Raw genomic sequence first — 19,760 nt, forward strand, 5'->3', positions numbered from 1 at the left:
TCAAGCCGTATTATAATTATTGAATACCCACAAGGGAAGAGAGCTTAAGGAAACAAATCTGACAACTCATGAAACTACCACAGCCACTTATTGCAGCAATGCAATAATACGAGGAGTGTATGCAGCAATATTCCCTCCAACGTCAACTTCATGGGTTTGAGGCTCAAATATTTCCAATCCAAAACAGTTCTGAGGTTGAAAGAGTTTGGGGCTAAAATTTCATCCTCGTCATCGTCACAATAATCAGAAAAGAGCGAAAGAAATTCAATTATTATTGTCGGGTTTGAATCCCCATAGACTATTTTCAATCTCCGACTCTCCTTCCTTCTGACGGTGGAATTTATGGTGCTTCTTTTCGATGTTGGCTATAACTTCTGTCAATCTGATCAGATTGCTAGGCTCTCTTTTGATGTAGTTATATTCAAATCTTTATCGGAATAGCTCAAATCACTAGAATCAAAACTCCACGGTAAATCTTGATAGATTCCTTGTGAAAACTAAGGAGAAAATTGTTATGTTGAAAATCTTCTTGCTTACTGATTTCGATTGTTTTAGGAGTAAATTTCGAATAAATTCCTCTTTTTTGTGGATTTTGATATTTGTTTATTTTTTTATGGATTTGGGTGAAGGTTATTAATGTTTTAGCTGAGATACACTGTATTGGGGTAGACTTTGGGAATCGCTGATCAACTTCGAGTAGTGCTCTGTCTAATAGTCATTCGAGTAGTGCTCTGTCTAACATGACTGTGACCTAGATACGAATCATAGTTGGTTTAGACTTGGGTCACTCCTTTTTATGTCCAGACAGCTTTATTTTCATGAGGAATTGTGTCGAAATAAACCTAATTCTATTAGGAGGTCGTCATCTAACTGCTACAGGCACTTAATTTATCAGTACCCTAACAAGTTTAGTGAAGAACTTGTAATTGTACTCCTAGACCAATTCAGCTAAAACAAGGGTAGGTAAGTACTAAGATAAAATGTGGACAGTTGGGCAACACTCTTTTAATTAAGCATTGATGTCGAGGGTCTCACGTATGAGAGTTATTTTACCCCTTTAAATGGGTAGCCATGGGGCTACTGGAAGAGTATATATTTTATGTTCACTCATTCTATTTTTTTTTTTTTTTTTTTTCAGATTGTACTTAGAGTTACTGAATGCATGACAATGATGTTCAGTCTAGTCTAATAAAGTTCATATCTTAGATATTTTGTAGCGCTAGAGTTCAGTTTTTTAAACTTCGGTTGTTACACTATTTTTGTCGTATATCTTGTGGACTCTATATGAAAGAATACAACACTTTATTCAAATGTAATTCGAATAATTTTAACTATTTAAAGAGAAAAACAAAATTAAAAACTTAAAAGGAACTATTAGAATTTTTTAAAAAAAAATATATGAGCCTATGAGACGATTTGTAAAGTTTAAAGAGGATAAAAATGAATATAACTTATAATTAGAATTAAGAGACTAAAATATAAGAAATACCTTTTGTATTAAAAATACTTTATTTTAAAATTTGTTATATTCCTCTTGATTTATCCTAAACGTCTTTAAAGAGAAATCCATTAAAATTTTGGATGACTCGAAACGTAAGAAATGAACACAATAATTTCTAATTATATTTGATGGTAATGGAAACATTTTCGAAATAATTAAGACAATATTGTAAATTTTGAAATAGAATTTAATAATATTGTAAATTTTGAAACAATAGATAAAGAAAAGAAAAAAAAAAGGTGTTTTAAAAATAAATGATAAAGTTGGGGGTATTTTTTTTGAAAAATTAACCAATAAGAAGAAGAAAAAAAAAAACAGAATCAAAACCGATGAAACAAAATTCGCCCTACGTAAAATAATCCAGCCGCCAAAATTTCTCGCGCAGCTGTCCTTCATTTTTCGGACAGAACGAGGTCGATGCGCTGGAGAGATTTCTTCATTTTTGATGCAGCCCTTGGATATCGAAACTGAACTTCTCAGGTTCAAGGTAAGATTTCATTTTCTTCTTTCCTATATTTGAATTTGAAAAGTTTTTGACCGCAACTGGACTGTAATCGGAGACAAACCCATTTGTCAATCCAAAAATTCCACCAAACCTTCTCTTGTTTTGATTTGAATTTGAAATTCAGTGAACTCCCGACCGTCATTTACCTCAAATGGACATTGCTTTCAATTCTTCGTCGTTACTTCGATTGAACAAGATTCCCACTGCCCTTGTCTTTCCCACTCATCTTCGCAAGATTTCAGTCGTCCAGTCCAAGCGGTTTGTTCCAATGGCGGCCCTTACAGCCTCCAATGCTATCGGACTGTCGGAAACATTCAGCAAATTGAAGGAACAGGGCAAGGTAAATTTGTTCAACCATTTATTATCTCCAACATTAATTTTTTGACATTTCGTTTTTGGGTTGTTTGTTTATATTTGCTCTTGTTTTGTTGAATTATACTTCTTCTGCATTTTGGTGTTCACTGTTTGATACTCTTGAGAGTCATCATTTCAACTCAATCTAATCAATCCAAGTCTTTACTGGGTTAAATTCTTTCACCAATGCTTAATTGGGATTGATCACGAGATGGGTTAGAGTTCTTCATTCATCAATGTTGTTCTAAATTCATACATGTTTTAAAGGTCGCGTTTATCCCCTACATAACTGCTGGTGATCCTGATCTTTCCACCACGGCCGAGGCATTGAAGGTTCTTTCCAACCATGGATCAGATATAATTGAACTTGGTGTTCCATATTCAGATCCCTTGGCAGATGGCCCTGTTATACAGGTTGAATATCTCTCTCTCCCTTCATTTTTTTTTTCATTCTTAATGTATTGTTCCTTATTCAATTGTCTTTGAATTCTTTCTGTAGGCTGCAGCAACTCGGTCCTTGGCTAGGGGGACAAATTTTAGTGCAATTATTTCTATGCTGAAGGAGGTAATCTCGTTGTACCATGCAACATGCTGTTGATAATATTAATAGTTCTTCCTCTTCCAATTTTGATCTCAAATTATTTTAGGTAATAGAAAGAATAACCCAAAATTATTTCATTTGTTACTTATATAATGACTTAAGGCACGCCAAATGTGTTATTTTGCGAACTAGGTATAATGAGGTATAGTAACCTAGTCATTAACATTTAAGGTTGTCGTTTGAGAATTTGTTTAATTAGATAATACTGGAACGGAGTCACACTAGAAGCTGCATTTCACCAGGCTGTAAAATTTGCCTAAAACGAAGAAATATGTACGTGTATACTTAAATTAGCTCTTGCACTTCTTTTTCGTTAGGAAACTTGAGTTCTCATGCACGGCATCATCAAATTAAATGTCTTTTGGAATAAGCTTCTGTCTCTATATGCTTCACTGCCATTTAGTTTCTCATTAATGGAATTGAAAGTTGACATATTTTTGTTTTGTTTCCTGCTGCTTAGGTTATTCCTGAACTGTCTTGCCCTGTTGCCCTTTTTTCATACTATAACCCAATTCTTAAGCGTGGCGTCGAGAACTTCATGATGACAATAAGAGATGCTGGTGTACATGGTAATTAATGAATTAGATAATACTTTTTTATCAATTTTTTTTGCCCTACTTTCAAGATAACATGACAATTAGGCCAATTGTCTGGTACTAAATGTTATGGGTTGGCATTTGCTCTAACTTGCATAGAAATGTTGGTTTATTTACTAGAACATCATTAAATTGTCATTTTCTTTACCCCAGAGAACACGGTACAAAGCTGAAGTATGTATTAAACAATAATTATGGTTTTGGGCCTATTATATCATTGCTTAATGAACATGATATTCCAAAATCCTTGTTTCAAATTTATTTGTGCACTTGGTGTGAGGTTCTAATGAGCTTGTTTCTCAAATCATGAACTTTGTGAACAACTTCTTGTCTCTTAATGAGAAAAGAGAGGACAGAGGCATATAGGAAGATTATCTGTCTGTTTCACTATTATGTGATTATCTAACTTAATATCATCACCTTCGTGATGAGTCGATGACTATTTGAAAGTGAATAATGTTACAACTCTAAATGTAACTTTTCTTGCTTTACAAACTTCCATGGAAAGAAACCCTTCTGAATCTTCGGTTTGTGAATATGTGTGTAATTACATTGCACTTTCTTGCAGGGCTTGTTGTTCCGGATGTTCCTCTGGAAGAGACTGAAATTTTGAGAAAAGAAGCTGTAAAGTACAATATCGAGCTGGTGAATTCCTTTTCTCATAATGGTTGTATTATCTAAATTGATTATTAGTTTTAGGTTTTTGATATTTATTTATGATTTTTACTTAAAGATATTGCACATAGTGGCAAAAACAACCTCTGAAATGGACCTAGCAAATGGAACAGTCCAAAGATCTTGATTACTTCCCCATTGATTCTACACGTAAATTAGGGACATAATATGCAGTGCTGAAGATTAGTATATTATTACTTGGTTGAACCTGCAGAGTATCCGGTTTTCTTGATCACGATTGTTAAGGCGGAAAACAGTTGCCTTGAGTACTGAAAATTATTTGATTGTTGAACTGTACTTCCCTGCATTCTTTTCATTATCTGTAGAATGAAATTATTAAGGTAAAAAGTAGCCAATTCATGACTCGTTTGTCTAAAGATAGGATGATTTGTTGTTATACATCATCCATTTGTGTGGTAATGCTTTGTTCACGAAATCAGAAGAACATGCAGAGTGTATTGTTTCTAGATATTTGCTGGTTCTTATGGACTTTGTACGCTGCTAAAGGTACTCTTAACTACACCAACCACGCCTAAAGATAGGATGAAAGCGATCGTCGAAGCTTCAGAGGGATTTGTGTATCTTGTAAGACCTTTTTCTGTTTTTGTCTCTTTATATGCATATAAGTTGTAGCTTTTTCATCTCATTTTAAGGCTTCTATGTCACTCATAAATGACAATACTAGGTTTTTTTTCTCTTTTTTCTGGATTCAATATTCAAATAAATTTTAAGAATGGTATTTTAACAATGCGATTATTTTCAGAACCCTCTTTTTGATGGAGTTTAGTTAGAGAATAACCACAGAATTGTGTAGGGAGAAGAGAGATTGTTTTCGGTTTTGTCGGAGCATATTGCTTTAATTGCTTTGTTTCCATGCACAAACGGAATGATAGATTGCATTGAAAAAACAAGAATTTTTGGTGAAGATAGTAAATTACAGCTATTCTCTATGTTACTTCCTGTATTTACCATTGAGATAGAGTCAAATTACGATGTCCTTCTCTGTCCGACTTGCAATATGAAATTTGTTCTCGTTCAATTATAGGTGAGCTCCGTAGGAGTTACCGGTGCCCGTACATCAGTGAGTGATCGAGTTCAAACTCTCCTTGAGGAAATCAAAGAGGTGCATCTTCTTCAGTCTTAATAACTATCTAGGATGTACTTGTAATAGCTACAAATTTGAAAGCTGATGACTTTGAAACCAATCAATAACATAAGCCTCACACTCTCTACTCTGTTTGGCAGGCAACAGAAAAACCAGTGGCAGTAGGTTTTGGTATATCAAAACCTGAGCACGTGAAACAGGTAAAAGAATTTCGTCATACACCGAAACAGTTCACTTCTCCTGCATTTTTTCTGGATAATATGTTGTCGTGTTCGTCCATAGGTGGCCAACTGGGGGGCTGATGGAATCATAGTTGGTAGTGCTATGGTGAAGCTGTTGGGAGAAGCCCAGACTCCTGAAGAAGGATTGAAGGCACTAGAAAGCTTCACCAAATCCTTAAAATCTGCTCTCTCCTAATCAATTTTTGATGGAATAAGAGGTCAGCTAGCTCTGTCACTGAAGCCTGCTAGTGTTTTACAGTCATCTTTAAATGATACTTGAAAGATTTCTCTTTCCTTTTAGCTGAATAAGACTGTCAGTTTAGTTCTGTTTAAGTGTGTTCTTTCTTTCCTCTGCCTGATTCGATTCAAGTGAAGCTGGATGATATTGCTTGGTGTTTTAGCTAATATAAGTTTTGTTCTTTCTGGTTCAAAAGGTTCCACTCTCATGCCTACATTTTTGTACTGGTTTTGAGTATAGGAAGCACTTTAGTTGAAGGACGTTTCAAACACAAGTTAATGTGTGTAAATTTGCAATAACTAAGAGCTCGCCAATAAATCTAAGAACCTCAGCCAACTAAAACTGTTACAAAATCTATATAGCATGTGATAAAACATGGAAGACTGAAGGTATTACCGACCGTGCACTCATCTCTACGAGCCTCCTCTTAAATAATTACCTACTGGTTTAATTCTGTGAGATTCCACATTGATTGGAGAGAGGAATGAAACATTCCTTATAAGGATGTGGATACGTCTCCCTAGTGGTCGCGTTTTAAAACTTTGAGGGGAAGCTCGGAAGGGAAAGCCCAAAGAGAATAATATCTGTTAGTGATGAGCTTAAGTTGTTACAAATGGTATTAGAGCCAGACACCAGGCGGTGTGCCAACAAGGATGCTAGCCTCAAATGAGGGTGGGATTATGAGATCTTATATCGGTTGGAGAGGGAACGATCATTCCTTATAAGGGTTGGAACCTCTCCCTAGTGGACGCGTTTTAAAACCTTGGGGGAAGCCTAGAAGTTGGGAAGAGAAATGAAACCGTACTTATAAGGTGTGGAAATCTCTCCCACGCGTATTAAAACCTTGAAGGGAAGTCCAGAAGGGAAAACCCAAAAAAGACGATATTTGTTAGTGGTAGGCTTGGGTTGTTATAAATTCCTATCGAGAGACCCCGCAGGTAGGATAGAGTTCAACCATAGATCTCCACTATGCCTCATCTTTTAAGAATTCCGATATAGCTAAGTTAAAGGCAAAACTTTGATACCATTTGTTAGGAACAACAACCTTCTACCTATCTCTACAATAGTATAATATTATCCGCTTTAGACATAAGTTCTCGTGACTTGAAGAATGACTCAAATGACTTTATACCAATCGAGATATTATCCATAGAATTAATGATCGGGATTAAAGTTTTGAAAGCTGCTTCTATCTGTGCATGAGAATGAGAATTTGAATAATAATATGTTTGGATGTATGTATATGATTATTATTATGAAGGGCCATGCCTATTCTTAAATTTGAAGTTTTGGTATAACCACATATTTTCCCTGTCACCCATCAATGCAATACCTGTCCTTATATCAATTATTGTTTGGTGGGCTTAATATTCATTACATGCACCAAAGTTTCTCTATTTAAATTTATTCTACCCATCAACATCATGCCTTTAAGATATTGAGCTACATCAATTTATGCAAATTTGAATTCGAAAAACTATAGTTCGACCACTCATCTCGATCTAAATTTTAATTTGTATTAAGTATGTAACAACTCAAGCTCATTGCTAGTAGATATTGTTCACTGCTAGCAGATATTGTGCCCAAATCTCACCACTAGCAGATATTGTGCCCAAATCTCACCACTAATAGATATTGTGCTCAAATCTTATTGCTAGCAGATATTGTGACCAAAGCTCACCGCTAGCAGATATTGTGCCAAAATCTCACTGCTAGCAAATATTGTGCCCAAATCTCACCGCTAGCAGATATTGTGCTAAAATCTCACTGCTAGCAGATATTGTGCCCAAATCTCACCACTAATAGATATTGTGCTCAAATCTCATCGCTAGTGGATATTGTGACCAAAGTTCACCTCTAGCAGATATTGTGCCAAAATCTCACTGCTAGCAGATATTGTGTCCAAATCTCACCGCTAGTAGATATTGTGACCAAAGCTCACCGCTAGCCGATATTGTGACCAAAGCTCACCGCTAGCAGATATTGTGACCAAAGCTCATTGCTAGCAGATATTGTCCTCTTTGTGCCTTTCCTTTCAGGTTTCCCCTCAAGGTTTTTAAAACGCGTCTCCTAGGGAGGGGTTTTCCATACTCTTATAAACAATGTTCTTTTATCCTCTTCAACCGAAATCCACTATTTTCAGGGTGAGCGTCTTCACTAACATTCGTTTCTCTCTCCAATTGATGTGAGATCTCACAAAGTAGATCCATAAAAGTTCCGAAACTAAATCTATAATTTTAAAAGTTCAGAGACTAAATAGACATGTTAGTCTTAAAATTCAAAGGTTCTAATTCCTTTATCGACACAATTAGGTTAAACTTTAATGTGTCAAAATTGGTCAAAAAGGGCTTTGCTGGCTCCCTCTCAACATACAGTCTGTTTACTATTATCATTCCAACCAAGAACAGACATAGTCACCAAGCTCTCAAAGCGAAGGAAACGATGTCGTTTGAGGAGACAGAGCTGAGGCTAGGGTTGCCTGGAAAGAATGGGAGTTCGGAAGTGACAAGGAAGAGAGGGTTCCATGAGGAGTCAGCTGCTGAAACAATTATTTCATCTCACAATACAAATCACAAGCCTCCCCTACCCAAGTAAGTTCTACTTCATCTTTTAGAGTTCGAGTAACGTTTTCTTAGGGTCAACAACGTAAATCACCACTGAATCGAAAAGCTTAAACATATAGATTACCGTAAACCGAACATATCAATACTTCAATGTTCTTTCCAGAGTTTGTGGACGTAAAAGTTTGTAGAACGTTAAATAAGTAGAAAACGATCTTAACTGGAGGTCAGAACGCATACGGATTGGATTGAGTTGAGTTGAGAGAATTTTTTGAACCAACTCGAAATTTCAGGTTGGTTAAGTTGATGACCCGAGCAACTCGAATAGAGTTCATTACTCAATCCAACCCTCTATTTTCGGGTTAGGTTGGATTGGGTTATTTTTTTTAGTTATTTTATATTTGTCCACGATACATATTACATTAATAATTAAAATTTCATAAAATTCAAATATCAAATGATCACAAGTCATAAGGTAACAAACATCAAATATTCATAATAATTTTAAAACTAATCCAACCCAATTTTTATTGCTTGAGTGAGTCCAAATTAATCGAATTATCAAGTCATATAAGCACCCCTAATTAGAGGAAGATAAATGGCATTATAGAGGTTTGATTACGTATAAGACCTCTAACTCTGTCCCTTAACGAGATTACTTTAACACAACCCGTGTGCTTACTTAACCTTATGGGTTGATCGAGAATGTCGAGTAATATTGTTGTTGTGAGCTTTGTAGGGCACTAGTGGTAGGTTGGCCACCAATAAGGTCGTACAGAAAAAACAGTCTGGCCCTCCGAAAGGGTAGCAACGAGGAAGAAAACGAGGAGGTGGTGCTAATTAGTAGGAATAAGAATGGAAATATCGGAGCAGCTAGGTTGGTGAAGGTTAGCCTTGATGGTGCACCTTATCTTCGCAAAGTCGACTTGACCATGTACAACAGCTACAAACAACTCTCCCATGCCCTAGCCAAATTCTTCGGTGCCTTCACCATTGGTATTTAACGGGTCTCGAAATATTAGAAACTAGACGTGTAATTTAACATAATTTACAGAAATAAGACGAAATTTAATGATTTTTTTTTTTTTTTCATTTTCCCCGACTCTAGGTCACTGTGGATCCCAAGCAGTTGGGATGAAAGACTTCATGAATGAAAGCAAACTAATAGATCTTTTAAATGATTCGGACTACATTCCAACCTACCAAGACAAGGACGGTGATTGGATGCTCGTCGGTGATGTTCCATGGCAGTAAGTGATAATTATCTAGAATTTTTAAATATTTTATTTTAGTCTTCCAATGGTGAAAATCTACTATAATTCAAGATTTGATTAAAAAGTAAAACCGTACCAAATTTTTGCTAAATCCACCGTGAAACATGCAAGAAATAACTCGAGTATAATACGTCTCCCAATATCCATACAAGATGTTTGTTGAATCTTGCAAACGTTTACGTATAATGAAAGGAAAGGAAGCCATTGACCTTAGTAAGATTGATAGATTTGTGTGTTTTCAGTATCGGTGAACGCAGAGATTTGAATTTATCGAACATATTGTTTTAACCATTTGAGTTATGTTTAGGTTAACATTACCCGAAACAAGTCCTAATTTATATCATTAACATATTGGGACGTTTTTTTTTTTTTTTTTTTTGGTGGGGTTTATCAGCACCAAGGGCTGTAGAGAAATGCAAGAACTCCAAGAACTAACTTCACCTTTGATATGGGCAAGGCATGCTAATTGGTTGGTGTGATTTGCATATATATATATATATATATATCAATCATAATGTATAATATTAATTATGTATCTTTGTGTAGTGTTTGTATATATACAATATGGTCTACTTTTTATTTAAGTGTTTAAATTTGTATGGTGATTAATAGAATATAATCTTTGTTCCCGTCCTGTTTTCGGTTCTGTTTAACTAACGTAGAGAAATTGCTCCTTGCTTCCTCCTCCATTTCCCGTTTAAACAGAGATTCTCCATCATGTTTGAGGAAGGTCCCCACGGGTTGAAATGACACTTCTTACCTATAAAATTTTTCAATTTCTCTCGAGCTACAAATCCTTACTAATGTAGTCTCGTCTCAATCAAACTTACCATTTTGTATAGTTTTATACTCCCTATCGACACTAAATTAAAGGTTTAAAATTTGAGAACCAGTGTCTTTGCTGGCATTCGTTCTCTTCTCCAATCGATGTTGGATCTTACCGTCCACCCCTTCAGGACCTAGAGTCCTTGCTGGTACACCAGCCTGGTATCTAGCTATGATACTATTTATAACACCTCAAATCAACGGATAGCTCGTGCAAAGTTTTAAATTGCATTTGATAGGGAGAGAAATTTTCACACGGTTGGTGAGAACAATTGAAAAATAAAGTTGAGCCCAAGCCCACTTTGTAAAATAAAATAAAATTAATAAATAAAACAAAGAGGAAAACCCTAACCACCGTGTAAAATAAAACCTCTGTGCTGACTTATTCTTCTTCACGCTGTCTCCTCCTCCGCCTCTCTCCCGTTCCTACTTTCGCCGCCGCCGTCGTTCTTGTCCGCTCGTGCCTCCGCCGCGGATTTCTTTCTTCCGTTCGTTCCGGCGCAGCTCTCTCTTATTGGTTTTGCGCTGATTTTCTACTCCTTTGTTGTTACTGGTATGTCTTTCTAACGAAAAAAATAAAAACATTCTTGCCCCAAATTGGGACGCGGTTTGTGTTCGTTGTTTTGATTCGGACATGATGAATGTGGCTTATTGTTCTTCCGTGATGTAGAATTCAACTATTTGTTTTCAAAAATTAAGACAAAAAGGGTACACAATTTACAATGAAGGGATAAATTGAGCTTATGGATCGTGGGATTTTTTACTTCTGATGCATTTTTTGTTATCTTGTTAATATGATTGGTTTTGCAGGAGCTGAGTGGAAGATGAGTTTAATATCTCAAAATGTTGCTGTAATTAGTAGTACTGAGAATGTTAATGGGGATAATACTGTTGGCTCTTCATCTCTGTTGAGAAAAGTAGATGCTAGTGATGTAGAAAACTCTGGTGTAGATACTACCCGGTCAAAGAAGAGAAAGAAAGAACACAAAAAAGAAGATGAACAAATAGTAAAAGAACAACAAAAGGAAATGGAGAAGCTCGAAAACTTTCTTTTTGGATCACTCTATTCCCCTGTTGAATTTGGGAAGGATGAAGAGAAAAATGATTTCAGTGCTGAAGAAAAGGCTCCTGCTTTGTACATTATGGACCGCTCTGCAAATAATTCCCTTTCCGTGTATGAAAATGATGTTGGGCTCCTAGATGAGAGTTCGAGTAAGGAGGAAGCTCAGCAAAGAAAACCGGTATGGGTCGACGAGGAAGAGGAGAAGGCCTCAGTTAATATTACTAATGTTAGTAGACTGAGAAAATTGAGGAAGGAAGAAGATGAGAAATCGATTTCGGGTTCAGAGTACGTGTCGCGACTGAGGGCTCAGCATGCCAAGCTAAACCCTGGAACCGAGTGGGCTCAACTTGATGCACAATCCAGGAGTGGCAGTGATGATGATGATGATCTATCATCAGATGATGAAAATGCAGTTGCATTGGCTGATGGTTACGATAATGTCGATTCTATTGACGATATCCTTAGAACAAATGAGAATCTTGTAGCGAAGAGTGGTGCTAAATTGTTGCCTGGTCTACTTGAATACTCGAGACTTGTTGATGCTAACGCGCAGGAGCCATCTAATGGTCCTATCCATTCCGTTCAGTTTCATCGCAATGCTCAGTTACTGCTAGCTACTGGGTTGGATCGGAAGCTTCGATTTTTTCAGATTGATGGGAAACGGAATACCAAAATTCAGAGCATTTTTCTCGAGGATTGCCCCATACGAAAGGCATCATTTTTGCCTGATGGATCTCAGGTCATCATATCTGGGAGGCGAAAATTCTTCTATAGCCTTGATCTAGTGAAGGCAAAAGTAGATAAAATAGGCCCTCTTGTAGGTAGAGAGGAGAAAAGCCTTGAAGTTTTTGAAGTTTCTCCTGATTCTAGCACGGTCGCATTCATAGGTAATGAAGGTTATATCCTGTTAGTGTCGACCAAAACAAAGGAGCTCATCGGGACGCTTAAGATGAATGGAACTGTTCGTTCCTTGGCGTTTGCCGACGATGGACGACAGCTACTGAGCTCTGGCGGTGACGGGCAGGTCTACCACTGGGATTTGAGAACAAGAACGTGCATCCACAAGGCTGTCGACGAAGGTTGCATCAATGGCACAGCACTTTGTACGTCTCCTAATGGAGCGTTGTTTGCAGCGGGTTCTGACAGTGGTATCGTTAACATCTACAACAGACAAGAATTCTTAGGGGGCAAGAAGAAGCCATTGAAGGCCATTGAGAATCTGACCACCAAAGTAGACTTTCTCAAGTTCAATCACGATGCTCAAATATTGGCAATCTGTTCAAGGATGAAGAAAAGTAGTTTGAAGCTGATACACGTTCCTTCTTTTACCATATTTTCGAACTGGCCGCCACCGAAGAAGAACCTTCAGTACCCGTCATGCTTGGATTTCAGCCCCGAAGGAGGCTACATGGCTGTCGGAAATGCTGCTGGAAAGGTATTATTGTATAAGCTACATCATTATCAGCATGCTTAGATTTGATATCCATAGGCTTAATCATAATGGATTGCTACAGTTTTGACACTTCTATTATTAGTTCTTACAATCAGCTGTTACTTCAGCAAAGTGTCTGAAGTTTGTACCTTGTTTACTTATTAAGAGTCTGTTCTTTTGTTAAAAGATTAGAACTTGATATTAAGCGATTCTTTGAACGACGTTGCTCATATCTACCTCTTATGATAACCGTTGGTTTTTTTGTTTTTGAGAATTAAGCTTATAAATTATGTTTTCTGATGTTGATTATTTTGCTCTTTCTTTCATGAGAATGACTGTCTGAAAAGTCATCAAGGCTAAGGAAGAATTGATTATATGTTTAGGAAAATTATTTTTAACCACTGATATGCATATTTATTATAGCTATGATATCAATTAGGTAGAGATGTCTACGAGAGGGGTTGGGGGTGAAACAGACGGAGAGATGTCTACGAGAGGGGTTGGGGGTGAAACAGGCAGGAGATGTCTACGAGATAGGATGAGGGTGAAACAGGGAGAGAAACAGGCAGAGAGATGTCTACGAGACGGGTTGGGGGTGAAACGGGCAGACGGGTTGGGGGTGAAACGGGCAGAGATGTCTACTAGACGGGTTGGAGGTGAAACATGTTGAGATGTCTAGGAGACGAGTTATAGGTGAAACATGCAGAGATGTCTATGAGATGGGTTGGAGGTGAAACATGCAGTGATGTCTATGAGACGGGTTGGGGGTGAAACAGGCAGAGATGTCTACGAGACAAGTTTGAGGTGAAACAGTAGAGAGATGAGATGTCTACGAGACAAGTTTGAGGTGAAACAGTAGAGAGATGAGATGTCTACGAGACGGGTTTGGGGTGAAACAGACAGAGAGATGTCTACGAGATGGGTTTAGGGATGAAACAGGCAGAGATGTCTACAAGACGAGTTGGGGGGTGAAACAGGTAGAGATGTCTTACGGACAAGGTTTCTCTACTCCCTCCTTAGATCTCGAGGATCTTTGCCTTATTCGAAGCCTTGGTCCCATGGATTTGAAAGATATGAAAGGGAATAGGTTAAAAAAATAAAGAAAGACAAAATAAGTTTCAAAAAATGTTTTGTCTTCATTGCAACGTTCTGGAAAAATATCATTAAAGTATCACCTCATTTTTATTATTATTATTTTTTAAGATAAAACATTTTGAAAGAGTTGGAATTTTAAACAACTACGATTACGATGGAATGTTTTCGAAGTAACTCAAAAAATACAATAAAATAATAAAAAATATGTTAATAACAAATAAATACAATAAAATAATGATAAATAGTGATTGAAGTTAAATTACAAGTTTATTTTTCAATTTTGTGTCTATTTAAGAATTAAACAAAAAAGAAAATTCAAATTTATATCTAATAAATGATTTAATTTAAAAAATTCGAACATATTGAAAATAAAAATTCAATTTAAATCCGTAATTATAAGAGACGCTTTACGGGCGACAGAGATGATAATTGAAACGACATGTCGGAGGAATGAAGCTAACGAGCAGTAACGATAAGATATCGTCCCATCCCCGTCTGTCTCGCAGAATATCCATCACCGAAACAAATGGCGTGAACGACACGCGGTATATGGCGCGAGTGGGGGAAAAGGCGGCAGTAATTATTTGAACTTTTTTCGAGGCTACCACCCCTCGCCCCCACTCGCGTGTATCAGCCAGTAAAGCCCATACAAAATCCCATTTCCTCTTTCTGAAACTTTCTGCCCCAACTTTCTCTTAACTGAACCCATTATTCCCCCTCACATTTTCTAATCGGAATCTGTTTTTCATGGCGTTGTTGAACTCGAATTCGTCATTGAGTTGAATCATTCACGCGCCAAACCACCGCAGATTTCCAGATTCTTTTTCTTCGACGTGTTTTCACTGAGCATTGGTTTCCGAAGAAGAGCAATGGTTTTGGAATCGATATTGTTTTAGAGATGGCCGGAGATGGATTTGGATTCCCTGTGGAATCTCAGGTGGTTTCGGTGAAGAAGAAGACGGCGACGACGACGACGAAGAAGAAGAATACTGTAGTTTCCAGGAGCTGGGTTTCGTTGGACCATGAAGGAAGGACTACGGTTTTGGACGTGGATAAGTATGCGATTATGCAGAGAGTTCAGATTAATGCGAGAGATCTTCGGCTTCTTGATCCTCTGTTGTCGTATCCTTCCACTATCTTAGGGAGAGAAAGCGTGATTGTTCTCAATTTGGAGGTAAACTTACTGGAGATTGATTCTTCTTGTGAAATTCTGCTGATCTAACTTTCTTAAAATACATTTGTAATTTGTTGGTATTATTATACTGATTTTGATTCTGGTATCGCTCTGGGATTTGGTCCAGCACATCAAGTCAATAATCACTGCAGACGAGGTAATAATTTGTTTATCCTTTTCTTGATTAATTAACTGCTCATTAATTAATCTTTCCTTAAACTGTTTATTTTGTTGGGTTTATTTAGCCTAATTCTTGTTTTACTCTGTTTATCTTATAATGGATTCTTTTTCCAAACCCCTTTTTGGGGTTTAATAGTCCCAAAAAGGTTTCAAGTTGACTATTATAATGGAAGTATTTATGTGCTTAGACTGTTCAAAGGATGAATCAAATTGACAAACCAAGACGTATGAGAGGAGAGCTAAAAGAAGAACTCAAACTCTTTTTCTTGGTTCAATTTTTACTATTTGTCTTTATAGGTGCTGCTTAGAGACCCAATGGATGAAAATGTAGTTCCAATTGTTGAAGAATTGCAGAGACGGTTGCCTTCCACAAATTCCCTATACCAAGGACAAGGGGAAGAAGAAGAGCCTTCCACCACCCAAAATGAGTTGGCTGAAAACGGTACATCTTGGTCAAGTATTCTTTCATGGGTTTTTCCCCTTGTATTCAATGATGCCATATTTGGAAAGATAGTTTTCATTGCTTGAAAATATTGTATATTTTAAATAGTTGTTTGAAATTTCTTTCTTCCCTTTTAAGAGTTGTGTCATTCAATGCAGAATTTCCATTTGAGTTTCGTGCCTTAGAGGTTGCATTAGAAGCAATTTGTAGTTTTCTTGATGCACGCACAAGAGAACTGGAGACTGATGCGTATCCTGCTTTAGATGAGCTGACCTCCAAGGTGAAGCTTGTTTAATTCTGCTCCCTCAGTGCATATCCATTTAGTTGATCCAATGAAACAGAGATAAACTTTCACGGATCTATGATCCACTTCCTCCTTTCTTTTTTGAGCTTTAAAAAGCGTTGGATGTTCTTATTGAATTTCTTTGTCTTTTTTTAACTTCCTTATTCATCTCAAGTTCTTATTGGATTTGATGAAAGCATTTAGTTTATTAGTGGATTTGATGAACAAATGTCCAGATAAAATGTATTTCCATTAAAAGAAACAGAACTTTTTCATCATGATAATTATCTTCAAGGGACTTTTATGTGTATAATCTTTCCATACCATCTTATATTTCTCTAGTAAAGGGACTAGTCATATTTAATCAAATTCAATGTTAACTTTTGGTTACAAACCTCATCAAAGTAATACTGCATTTGTCATTAAGTCTTCAAAAAAAGCTAACTAAAAAGTTTTCGATTATGCTTTTGGGTGAATAACTTTGTTGCTAACCATGTTCTTGTACTAGTCAAGCTGTATCATAAAAAAATGATTTTCTTCAAACGTACAGATACAAATGTTTACTACCCCCATCTAATGTTTGATTTGAATTAGGAACCGCACTAATGTCTTTACATGATTGCCTATTAGTGGCTATCAGTATCCCTTTCTTATGAATCAAAGAAATTTGAATTTATATGCAGATTAGCAGTCGTAACTTGGATCGAGTGCGCAAGCTGAAGAGTGCAATGACAAGGTTGACAAATCGGGTGCAAAAGGTAGATCGTCTCACTTCTCTTGAGTCTTCAACTAAATATTTACAACTTAAAAGATACAAGCTAACAGCAAAGCGAAGTTGCACTGCTTGGCTAGGAGTTTGATACTACTCTAGGATGGTATATAGGTTGAGCTTCATGGTACTTGCTACTTTCAATTCTCAGGAGAAGTAGAAAATAATTAATGAAGTACCAGTAGTTTTTTTATTACACGTTCATTCTTTTATATCTCGGGTTCCATATGCTGGATCTTTAATTACAACTATCGGTCAACAATTCTGCTGACCCGATGGCTTATACGATTTAACTCCAGCGCTTGGGGTTTGTGTATTCTTCTTTTGGAAACCAGTTTTCCCACAAAGTCTCGGAGTCTTTCTGCACCGGCAGTTGCGGTGCTAGATCTTGAACCTTTTGTTCGTATGCCCCTGCTAGCGAAGCTATACTGATTCGAGTTTACTCCATAAACCCCAGCTTGCAATTCACATTTCTCGTGAATATTATCGGACTGCCAAATTTTTATACGTTCCTGTTGTGGTAGAGCCAAAATGAGCTGGAAAGCAACAAAATAAATTATCATTCTTGACATAAGTATGAGCCAACTAGTCCCCTCAAGATCCCTCAACGATTTGCTTGTCAAAAGAACAGAAAAAGTAAAGATTTGTAGTAGTAGCCAACTGATGTTTTTTTCTGATGCAATTTCTTTATCTCCATGGCGCCATGATATTACACCATTCTCATTCTAGGTTAGGGATGAACTTGAACAACTTCTGGATGACGACGACGACATGGCGGAGCTTTACTTGTCACGAAAAGTAGCTGGCACCCCTGAAAGCGGCTCTGGGACTCCAATTTGGTTTCTTGCTTCTCCTAAGGACTATTCAAAGATGTCTAAAACAAGTAGAGCAAGTGCAATTACTTTTCGAGGAGAGAATGATGTTGAAGAACTAGAAATGCTACTCGAGGTATGATCAATGTCTTTAAGAACAGACTATAACATCTAATTCACAGAGTTTCAAGTAAATTAAGATCTAATGGAGCTTAATTATGAACTCTCTGCAGGCTTATTTTATGCAGATAGAAGGTACATTAAACAAACTAATCACGGTATGAACTAATTGCTTTCTGTTCATATCCTGATATTTTGTATATGAAACTTTCTGATTATGTGGTATTTTTGTTCATATATTTTGAAATCATCTTCCCTTACCAGTTGCGGGAATACATTGATGACACAGAGGATTACATCAATATTCAGGTAATCCTTCAACATCCTTGACTATCTAATACTCAATCATGTCATTGATATCGTTTTCTTGTAATTTTTACTCCTCAATATGCTTAGCAATGTTGAAAACTACAATATACTTTTGTTTCTGTATCAAATGCTCTGGTCATCTGTTGCAGCTTGACAATCACAGGAATCAACTGATTCAGGTACATTTTTCTCTTTGGCTTATAATTGTGCATGTATTGGCAATTGAAGTGGCCATTGATTTCTGGCCACAAAAAATTCATCTGCAACTACTATATCATGTTTTTTCTTTTAGTTCTCAGAAAAGTAATGTTCTATGTGGCAGCTTGAACTCTTTTTGAGCTCTGGGACTGTTTGTTTGTCTATTTATTCTTTAGTGACTGCGATATTTGGAATGAATATCCCATATACCTGGAAGGAAGATCATGAACATGTATTCAAATGGGTAAGTGTTTTTAGTAAAATTGAATGGAAAATCATATCAAGAATACAGTCTGATGCTTGTTGATCTTCTCCTTCCCATGACTTTAGGTGGTCATCCTGACAGGAATAGTTTGTGCAACCATTTATGTGTCACTAAGCTCGTATGCACGATCCAAAGGTCTCGTTGGATCTTGAACATTACGCTCATAGTGTTTCCATGGTTTTGAGATATTATGAACTACTCGAATACGAGACGATTCTTGAAGTCTGTTGGGGAGGATATGGAAGTTGTAACACTCTGATATGTTACAAGAAGTCAATGATAGCTTATGCTTGAGTCAATACATTTTTCAGCCATGTAATGTTTTTAATATCTTACCATTTTTTTTTTTGCTACCATGTACAATTATTGGAAAATGAATGCACCATAATCTCATAATCTCAAATATGATCCAGACATTATAATTTTAATTAAAAGATTCATTTTTATTTTCATGTAAAGTAAAATAAAGAACGTTATGATATTAAATAACCTCATTCCTATTGATTGTAATATTATTATATTTTTCAATTTTATATCTAATAAATCTCCGAGATCTTAATTTTATGTTTAGTAGATTCTGACTTATGTGACTCAAATGAATAATAGTAAATAGAATGAGTGGAGCATACAAAGACAAAGGTGCAGATTTATTAAGATCTAACGGCACAAAAAAAAAATTAACAAAACAAAGATGAAAGATAAGTAGTACTCCTTCATAGCCAAAGATGAAAGCAAGGTATTTCTGGAAAGAATGTAAAAGATTAACAAAACATCACAATCCCTCAAACCTAAACACAACTAAGAATCAACTCATACAATTTTAAAGATTTAGAAAGTCTAAAACTATGAGATCTCACATCAGTTGGGGAGAAGAACGAAACACCTTTTATAAGGGTGTGGAAGCCTCTCCCTAGCATATGCATTTTAAAATTTTCGAGGAAAAGTCCGAAAGGGAAAACCCTTTCAGACTTTTCGAGGAATAATATATACTAGCAGTGGACTTGGGTCCTTATAAAAACAACCTAACAAATGCGCTCAATATGCCACAACTCAACCATAAATGGATAAGCAAAACAAGAAACAACTCTAAAAAATTTAAAATCACAACGGTTGAGGCTACCTTAGCATCCCTCATCCGAAGGCAACCCATGTTGCATCGAAA

At 36.5% G+C, this 19,760-nt stretch overlaps 4 protein-coding genes across 7 annotated transcripts; all 4 read left to right on the plus strand.

Annotated features, from left to right (window-relative positions):
• The first annotated feature begins 1,824 nt into the window (after positions 1-1,824).
• Positions 1,825-5,991, plus strand: LOC111466992 (tryptophan synthase alpha chain). 2 transcript variants are annotated; one of them, XM_023111740.1, is made up of 10 exons: positions 1,825-1,988; positions 2,249-2,346; positions 2,628-2,774; positions 2,860-2,925; positions 3,422-3,530; positions 4,126-4,202; positions 4,740-4,817; positions 5,278-5,355; positions 5,478-5,537; positions 5,620-5,991. In XM_023111740.1, exons 2-10 carry the CDS (start codon positions 2,275-2,277, stop codon positions 5,752-5,754), a joined length of 822 nt encoding a protein of 273 aa, XP_022967508.1. In that variant the 5' UTR covers positions 1,825-1,988; positions 2,249-2,274; the 3' UTR covers positions 5,755-5,991. The 2 variants fall into 2 exon arrangements, with proteins under 2 accessions (XP_022967508.1, XP_022967507.1); XM_023111739.1 differs by having other exon boundaries at positions 1,826-1,988; positions 2,131-2,346.
• A 2,247-nt stretch (positions 5,992-8,238) lies between these two features.
• LOC111467083 (auxin-induced protein AUX28-like) lies at positions 8,239-10,265 on the plus strand. The gene is made up of 5 exons (XM_023111871.1): positions 8,239-8,387; positions 9,097-9,353; positions 9,466-9,607; positions 9,783-9,844; positions 10,041-10,265. The coding sequence occupies exons 1-5, from the start codon at positions 8,239-8,241 to the stop codon at positions 10,064-10,066; spliced, it is 636 nt and encodes a 211-aa protein (XP_022967639.1). The 3' UTR covers positions 10,067-10,265.
• A 548-nt stretch (positions 10,266-10,813) lies between these two features.
• LOC111466993 (U3 small nucleolar RNA-associated protein 18 homolog) lies at positions 10,814-13,183 on the plus strand. The gene is made up of 2 exons (XM_023111741.1): positions 10,814-11,009; positions 11,267-13,183. Exon 2 carries the CDS (start codon positions 11,281-11,283, stop codon positions 12,991-12,993), a length of 1,713 nt encoding a protein of 570 aa, XP_022967509.1. The 5' UTR covers positions 10,814-11,009; positions 11,267-11,280; the 3' UTR covers positions 12,994-13,183.
• Positions 13,184-14,670: 1,487 nt separating this feature from the next.
• On the plus strand, positions 14,671-18,936 carry LOC111467011 (magnesium transporter MRS2-I-like). 3 transcript variants are annotated; one of them, XR_002714471.1, is made up of 11 exons: positions 14,671-15,220; positions 15,348-15,377; positions 15,698-15,842; positions 16,001-16,122; positions 16,809-16,883; positions 17,624-17,842; positions 17,940-17,984; positions 18,091-18,135; positions 18,285-18,314; positions 18,510-18,577; positions 18,664-18,936. XR_002714471.1 is itself a non-coding variant. In XM_023111764.1 (11 exons), exons 1-11 carry the CDS (start codon positions 14,945-14,947, stop codon positions 18,748-18,750), a joined length of 1,194 nt encoding a protein of 397 aa, XP_022967532.1. In that variant the 5' UTR covers positions 14,672-14,944; the 3' UTR covers positions 18,751-18,936. The 3 variants fall into 3 exon arrangements, 2 of the variants coding, with proteins under 2 accessions (XP_022967533.1, XP_022967532.1); XM_023111764.1 differs by having other exon boundaries at positions 14,672-15,220; positions 18,458-18,577; XM_023111765.1 differs by lacking the exons at positions 18,510-18,577; positions 18,664-18,936 and adding an exon at positions 18,428-18,466.
• The last annotated feature ends 824 nt before the right edge of the window (positions 18,937-19,760 follow it).

Source organism: Cucurbita maxima, unplaced genomic scaffold (assembly GCF_002738345.1).
Source record: "Cucurbita maxima cultivar Rimu unplaced genomic scaffold, Cmax_1.0 Cma_Scf00032, whole genome shotgun sequence".
NCBI classification, from domain to species: Eukaryota; Viridiplantae; Streptophyta; class Magnoliopsida; order Cucurbitales; family Cucurbitaceae; genus Cucurbita; species Cucurbita maxima.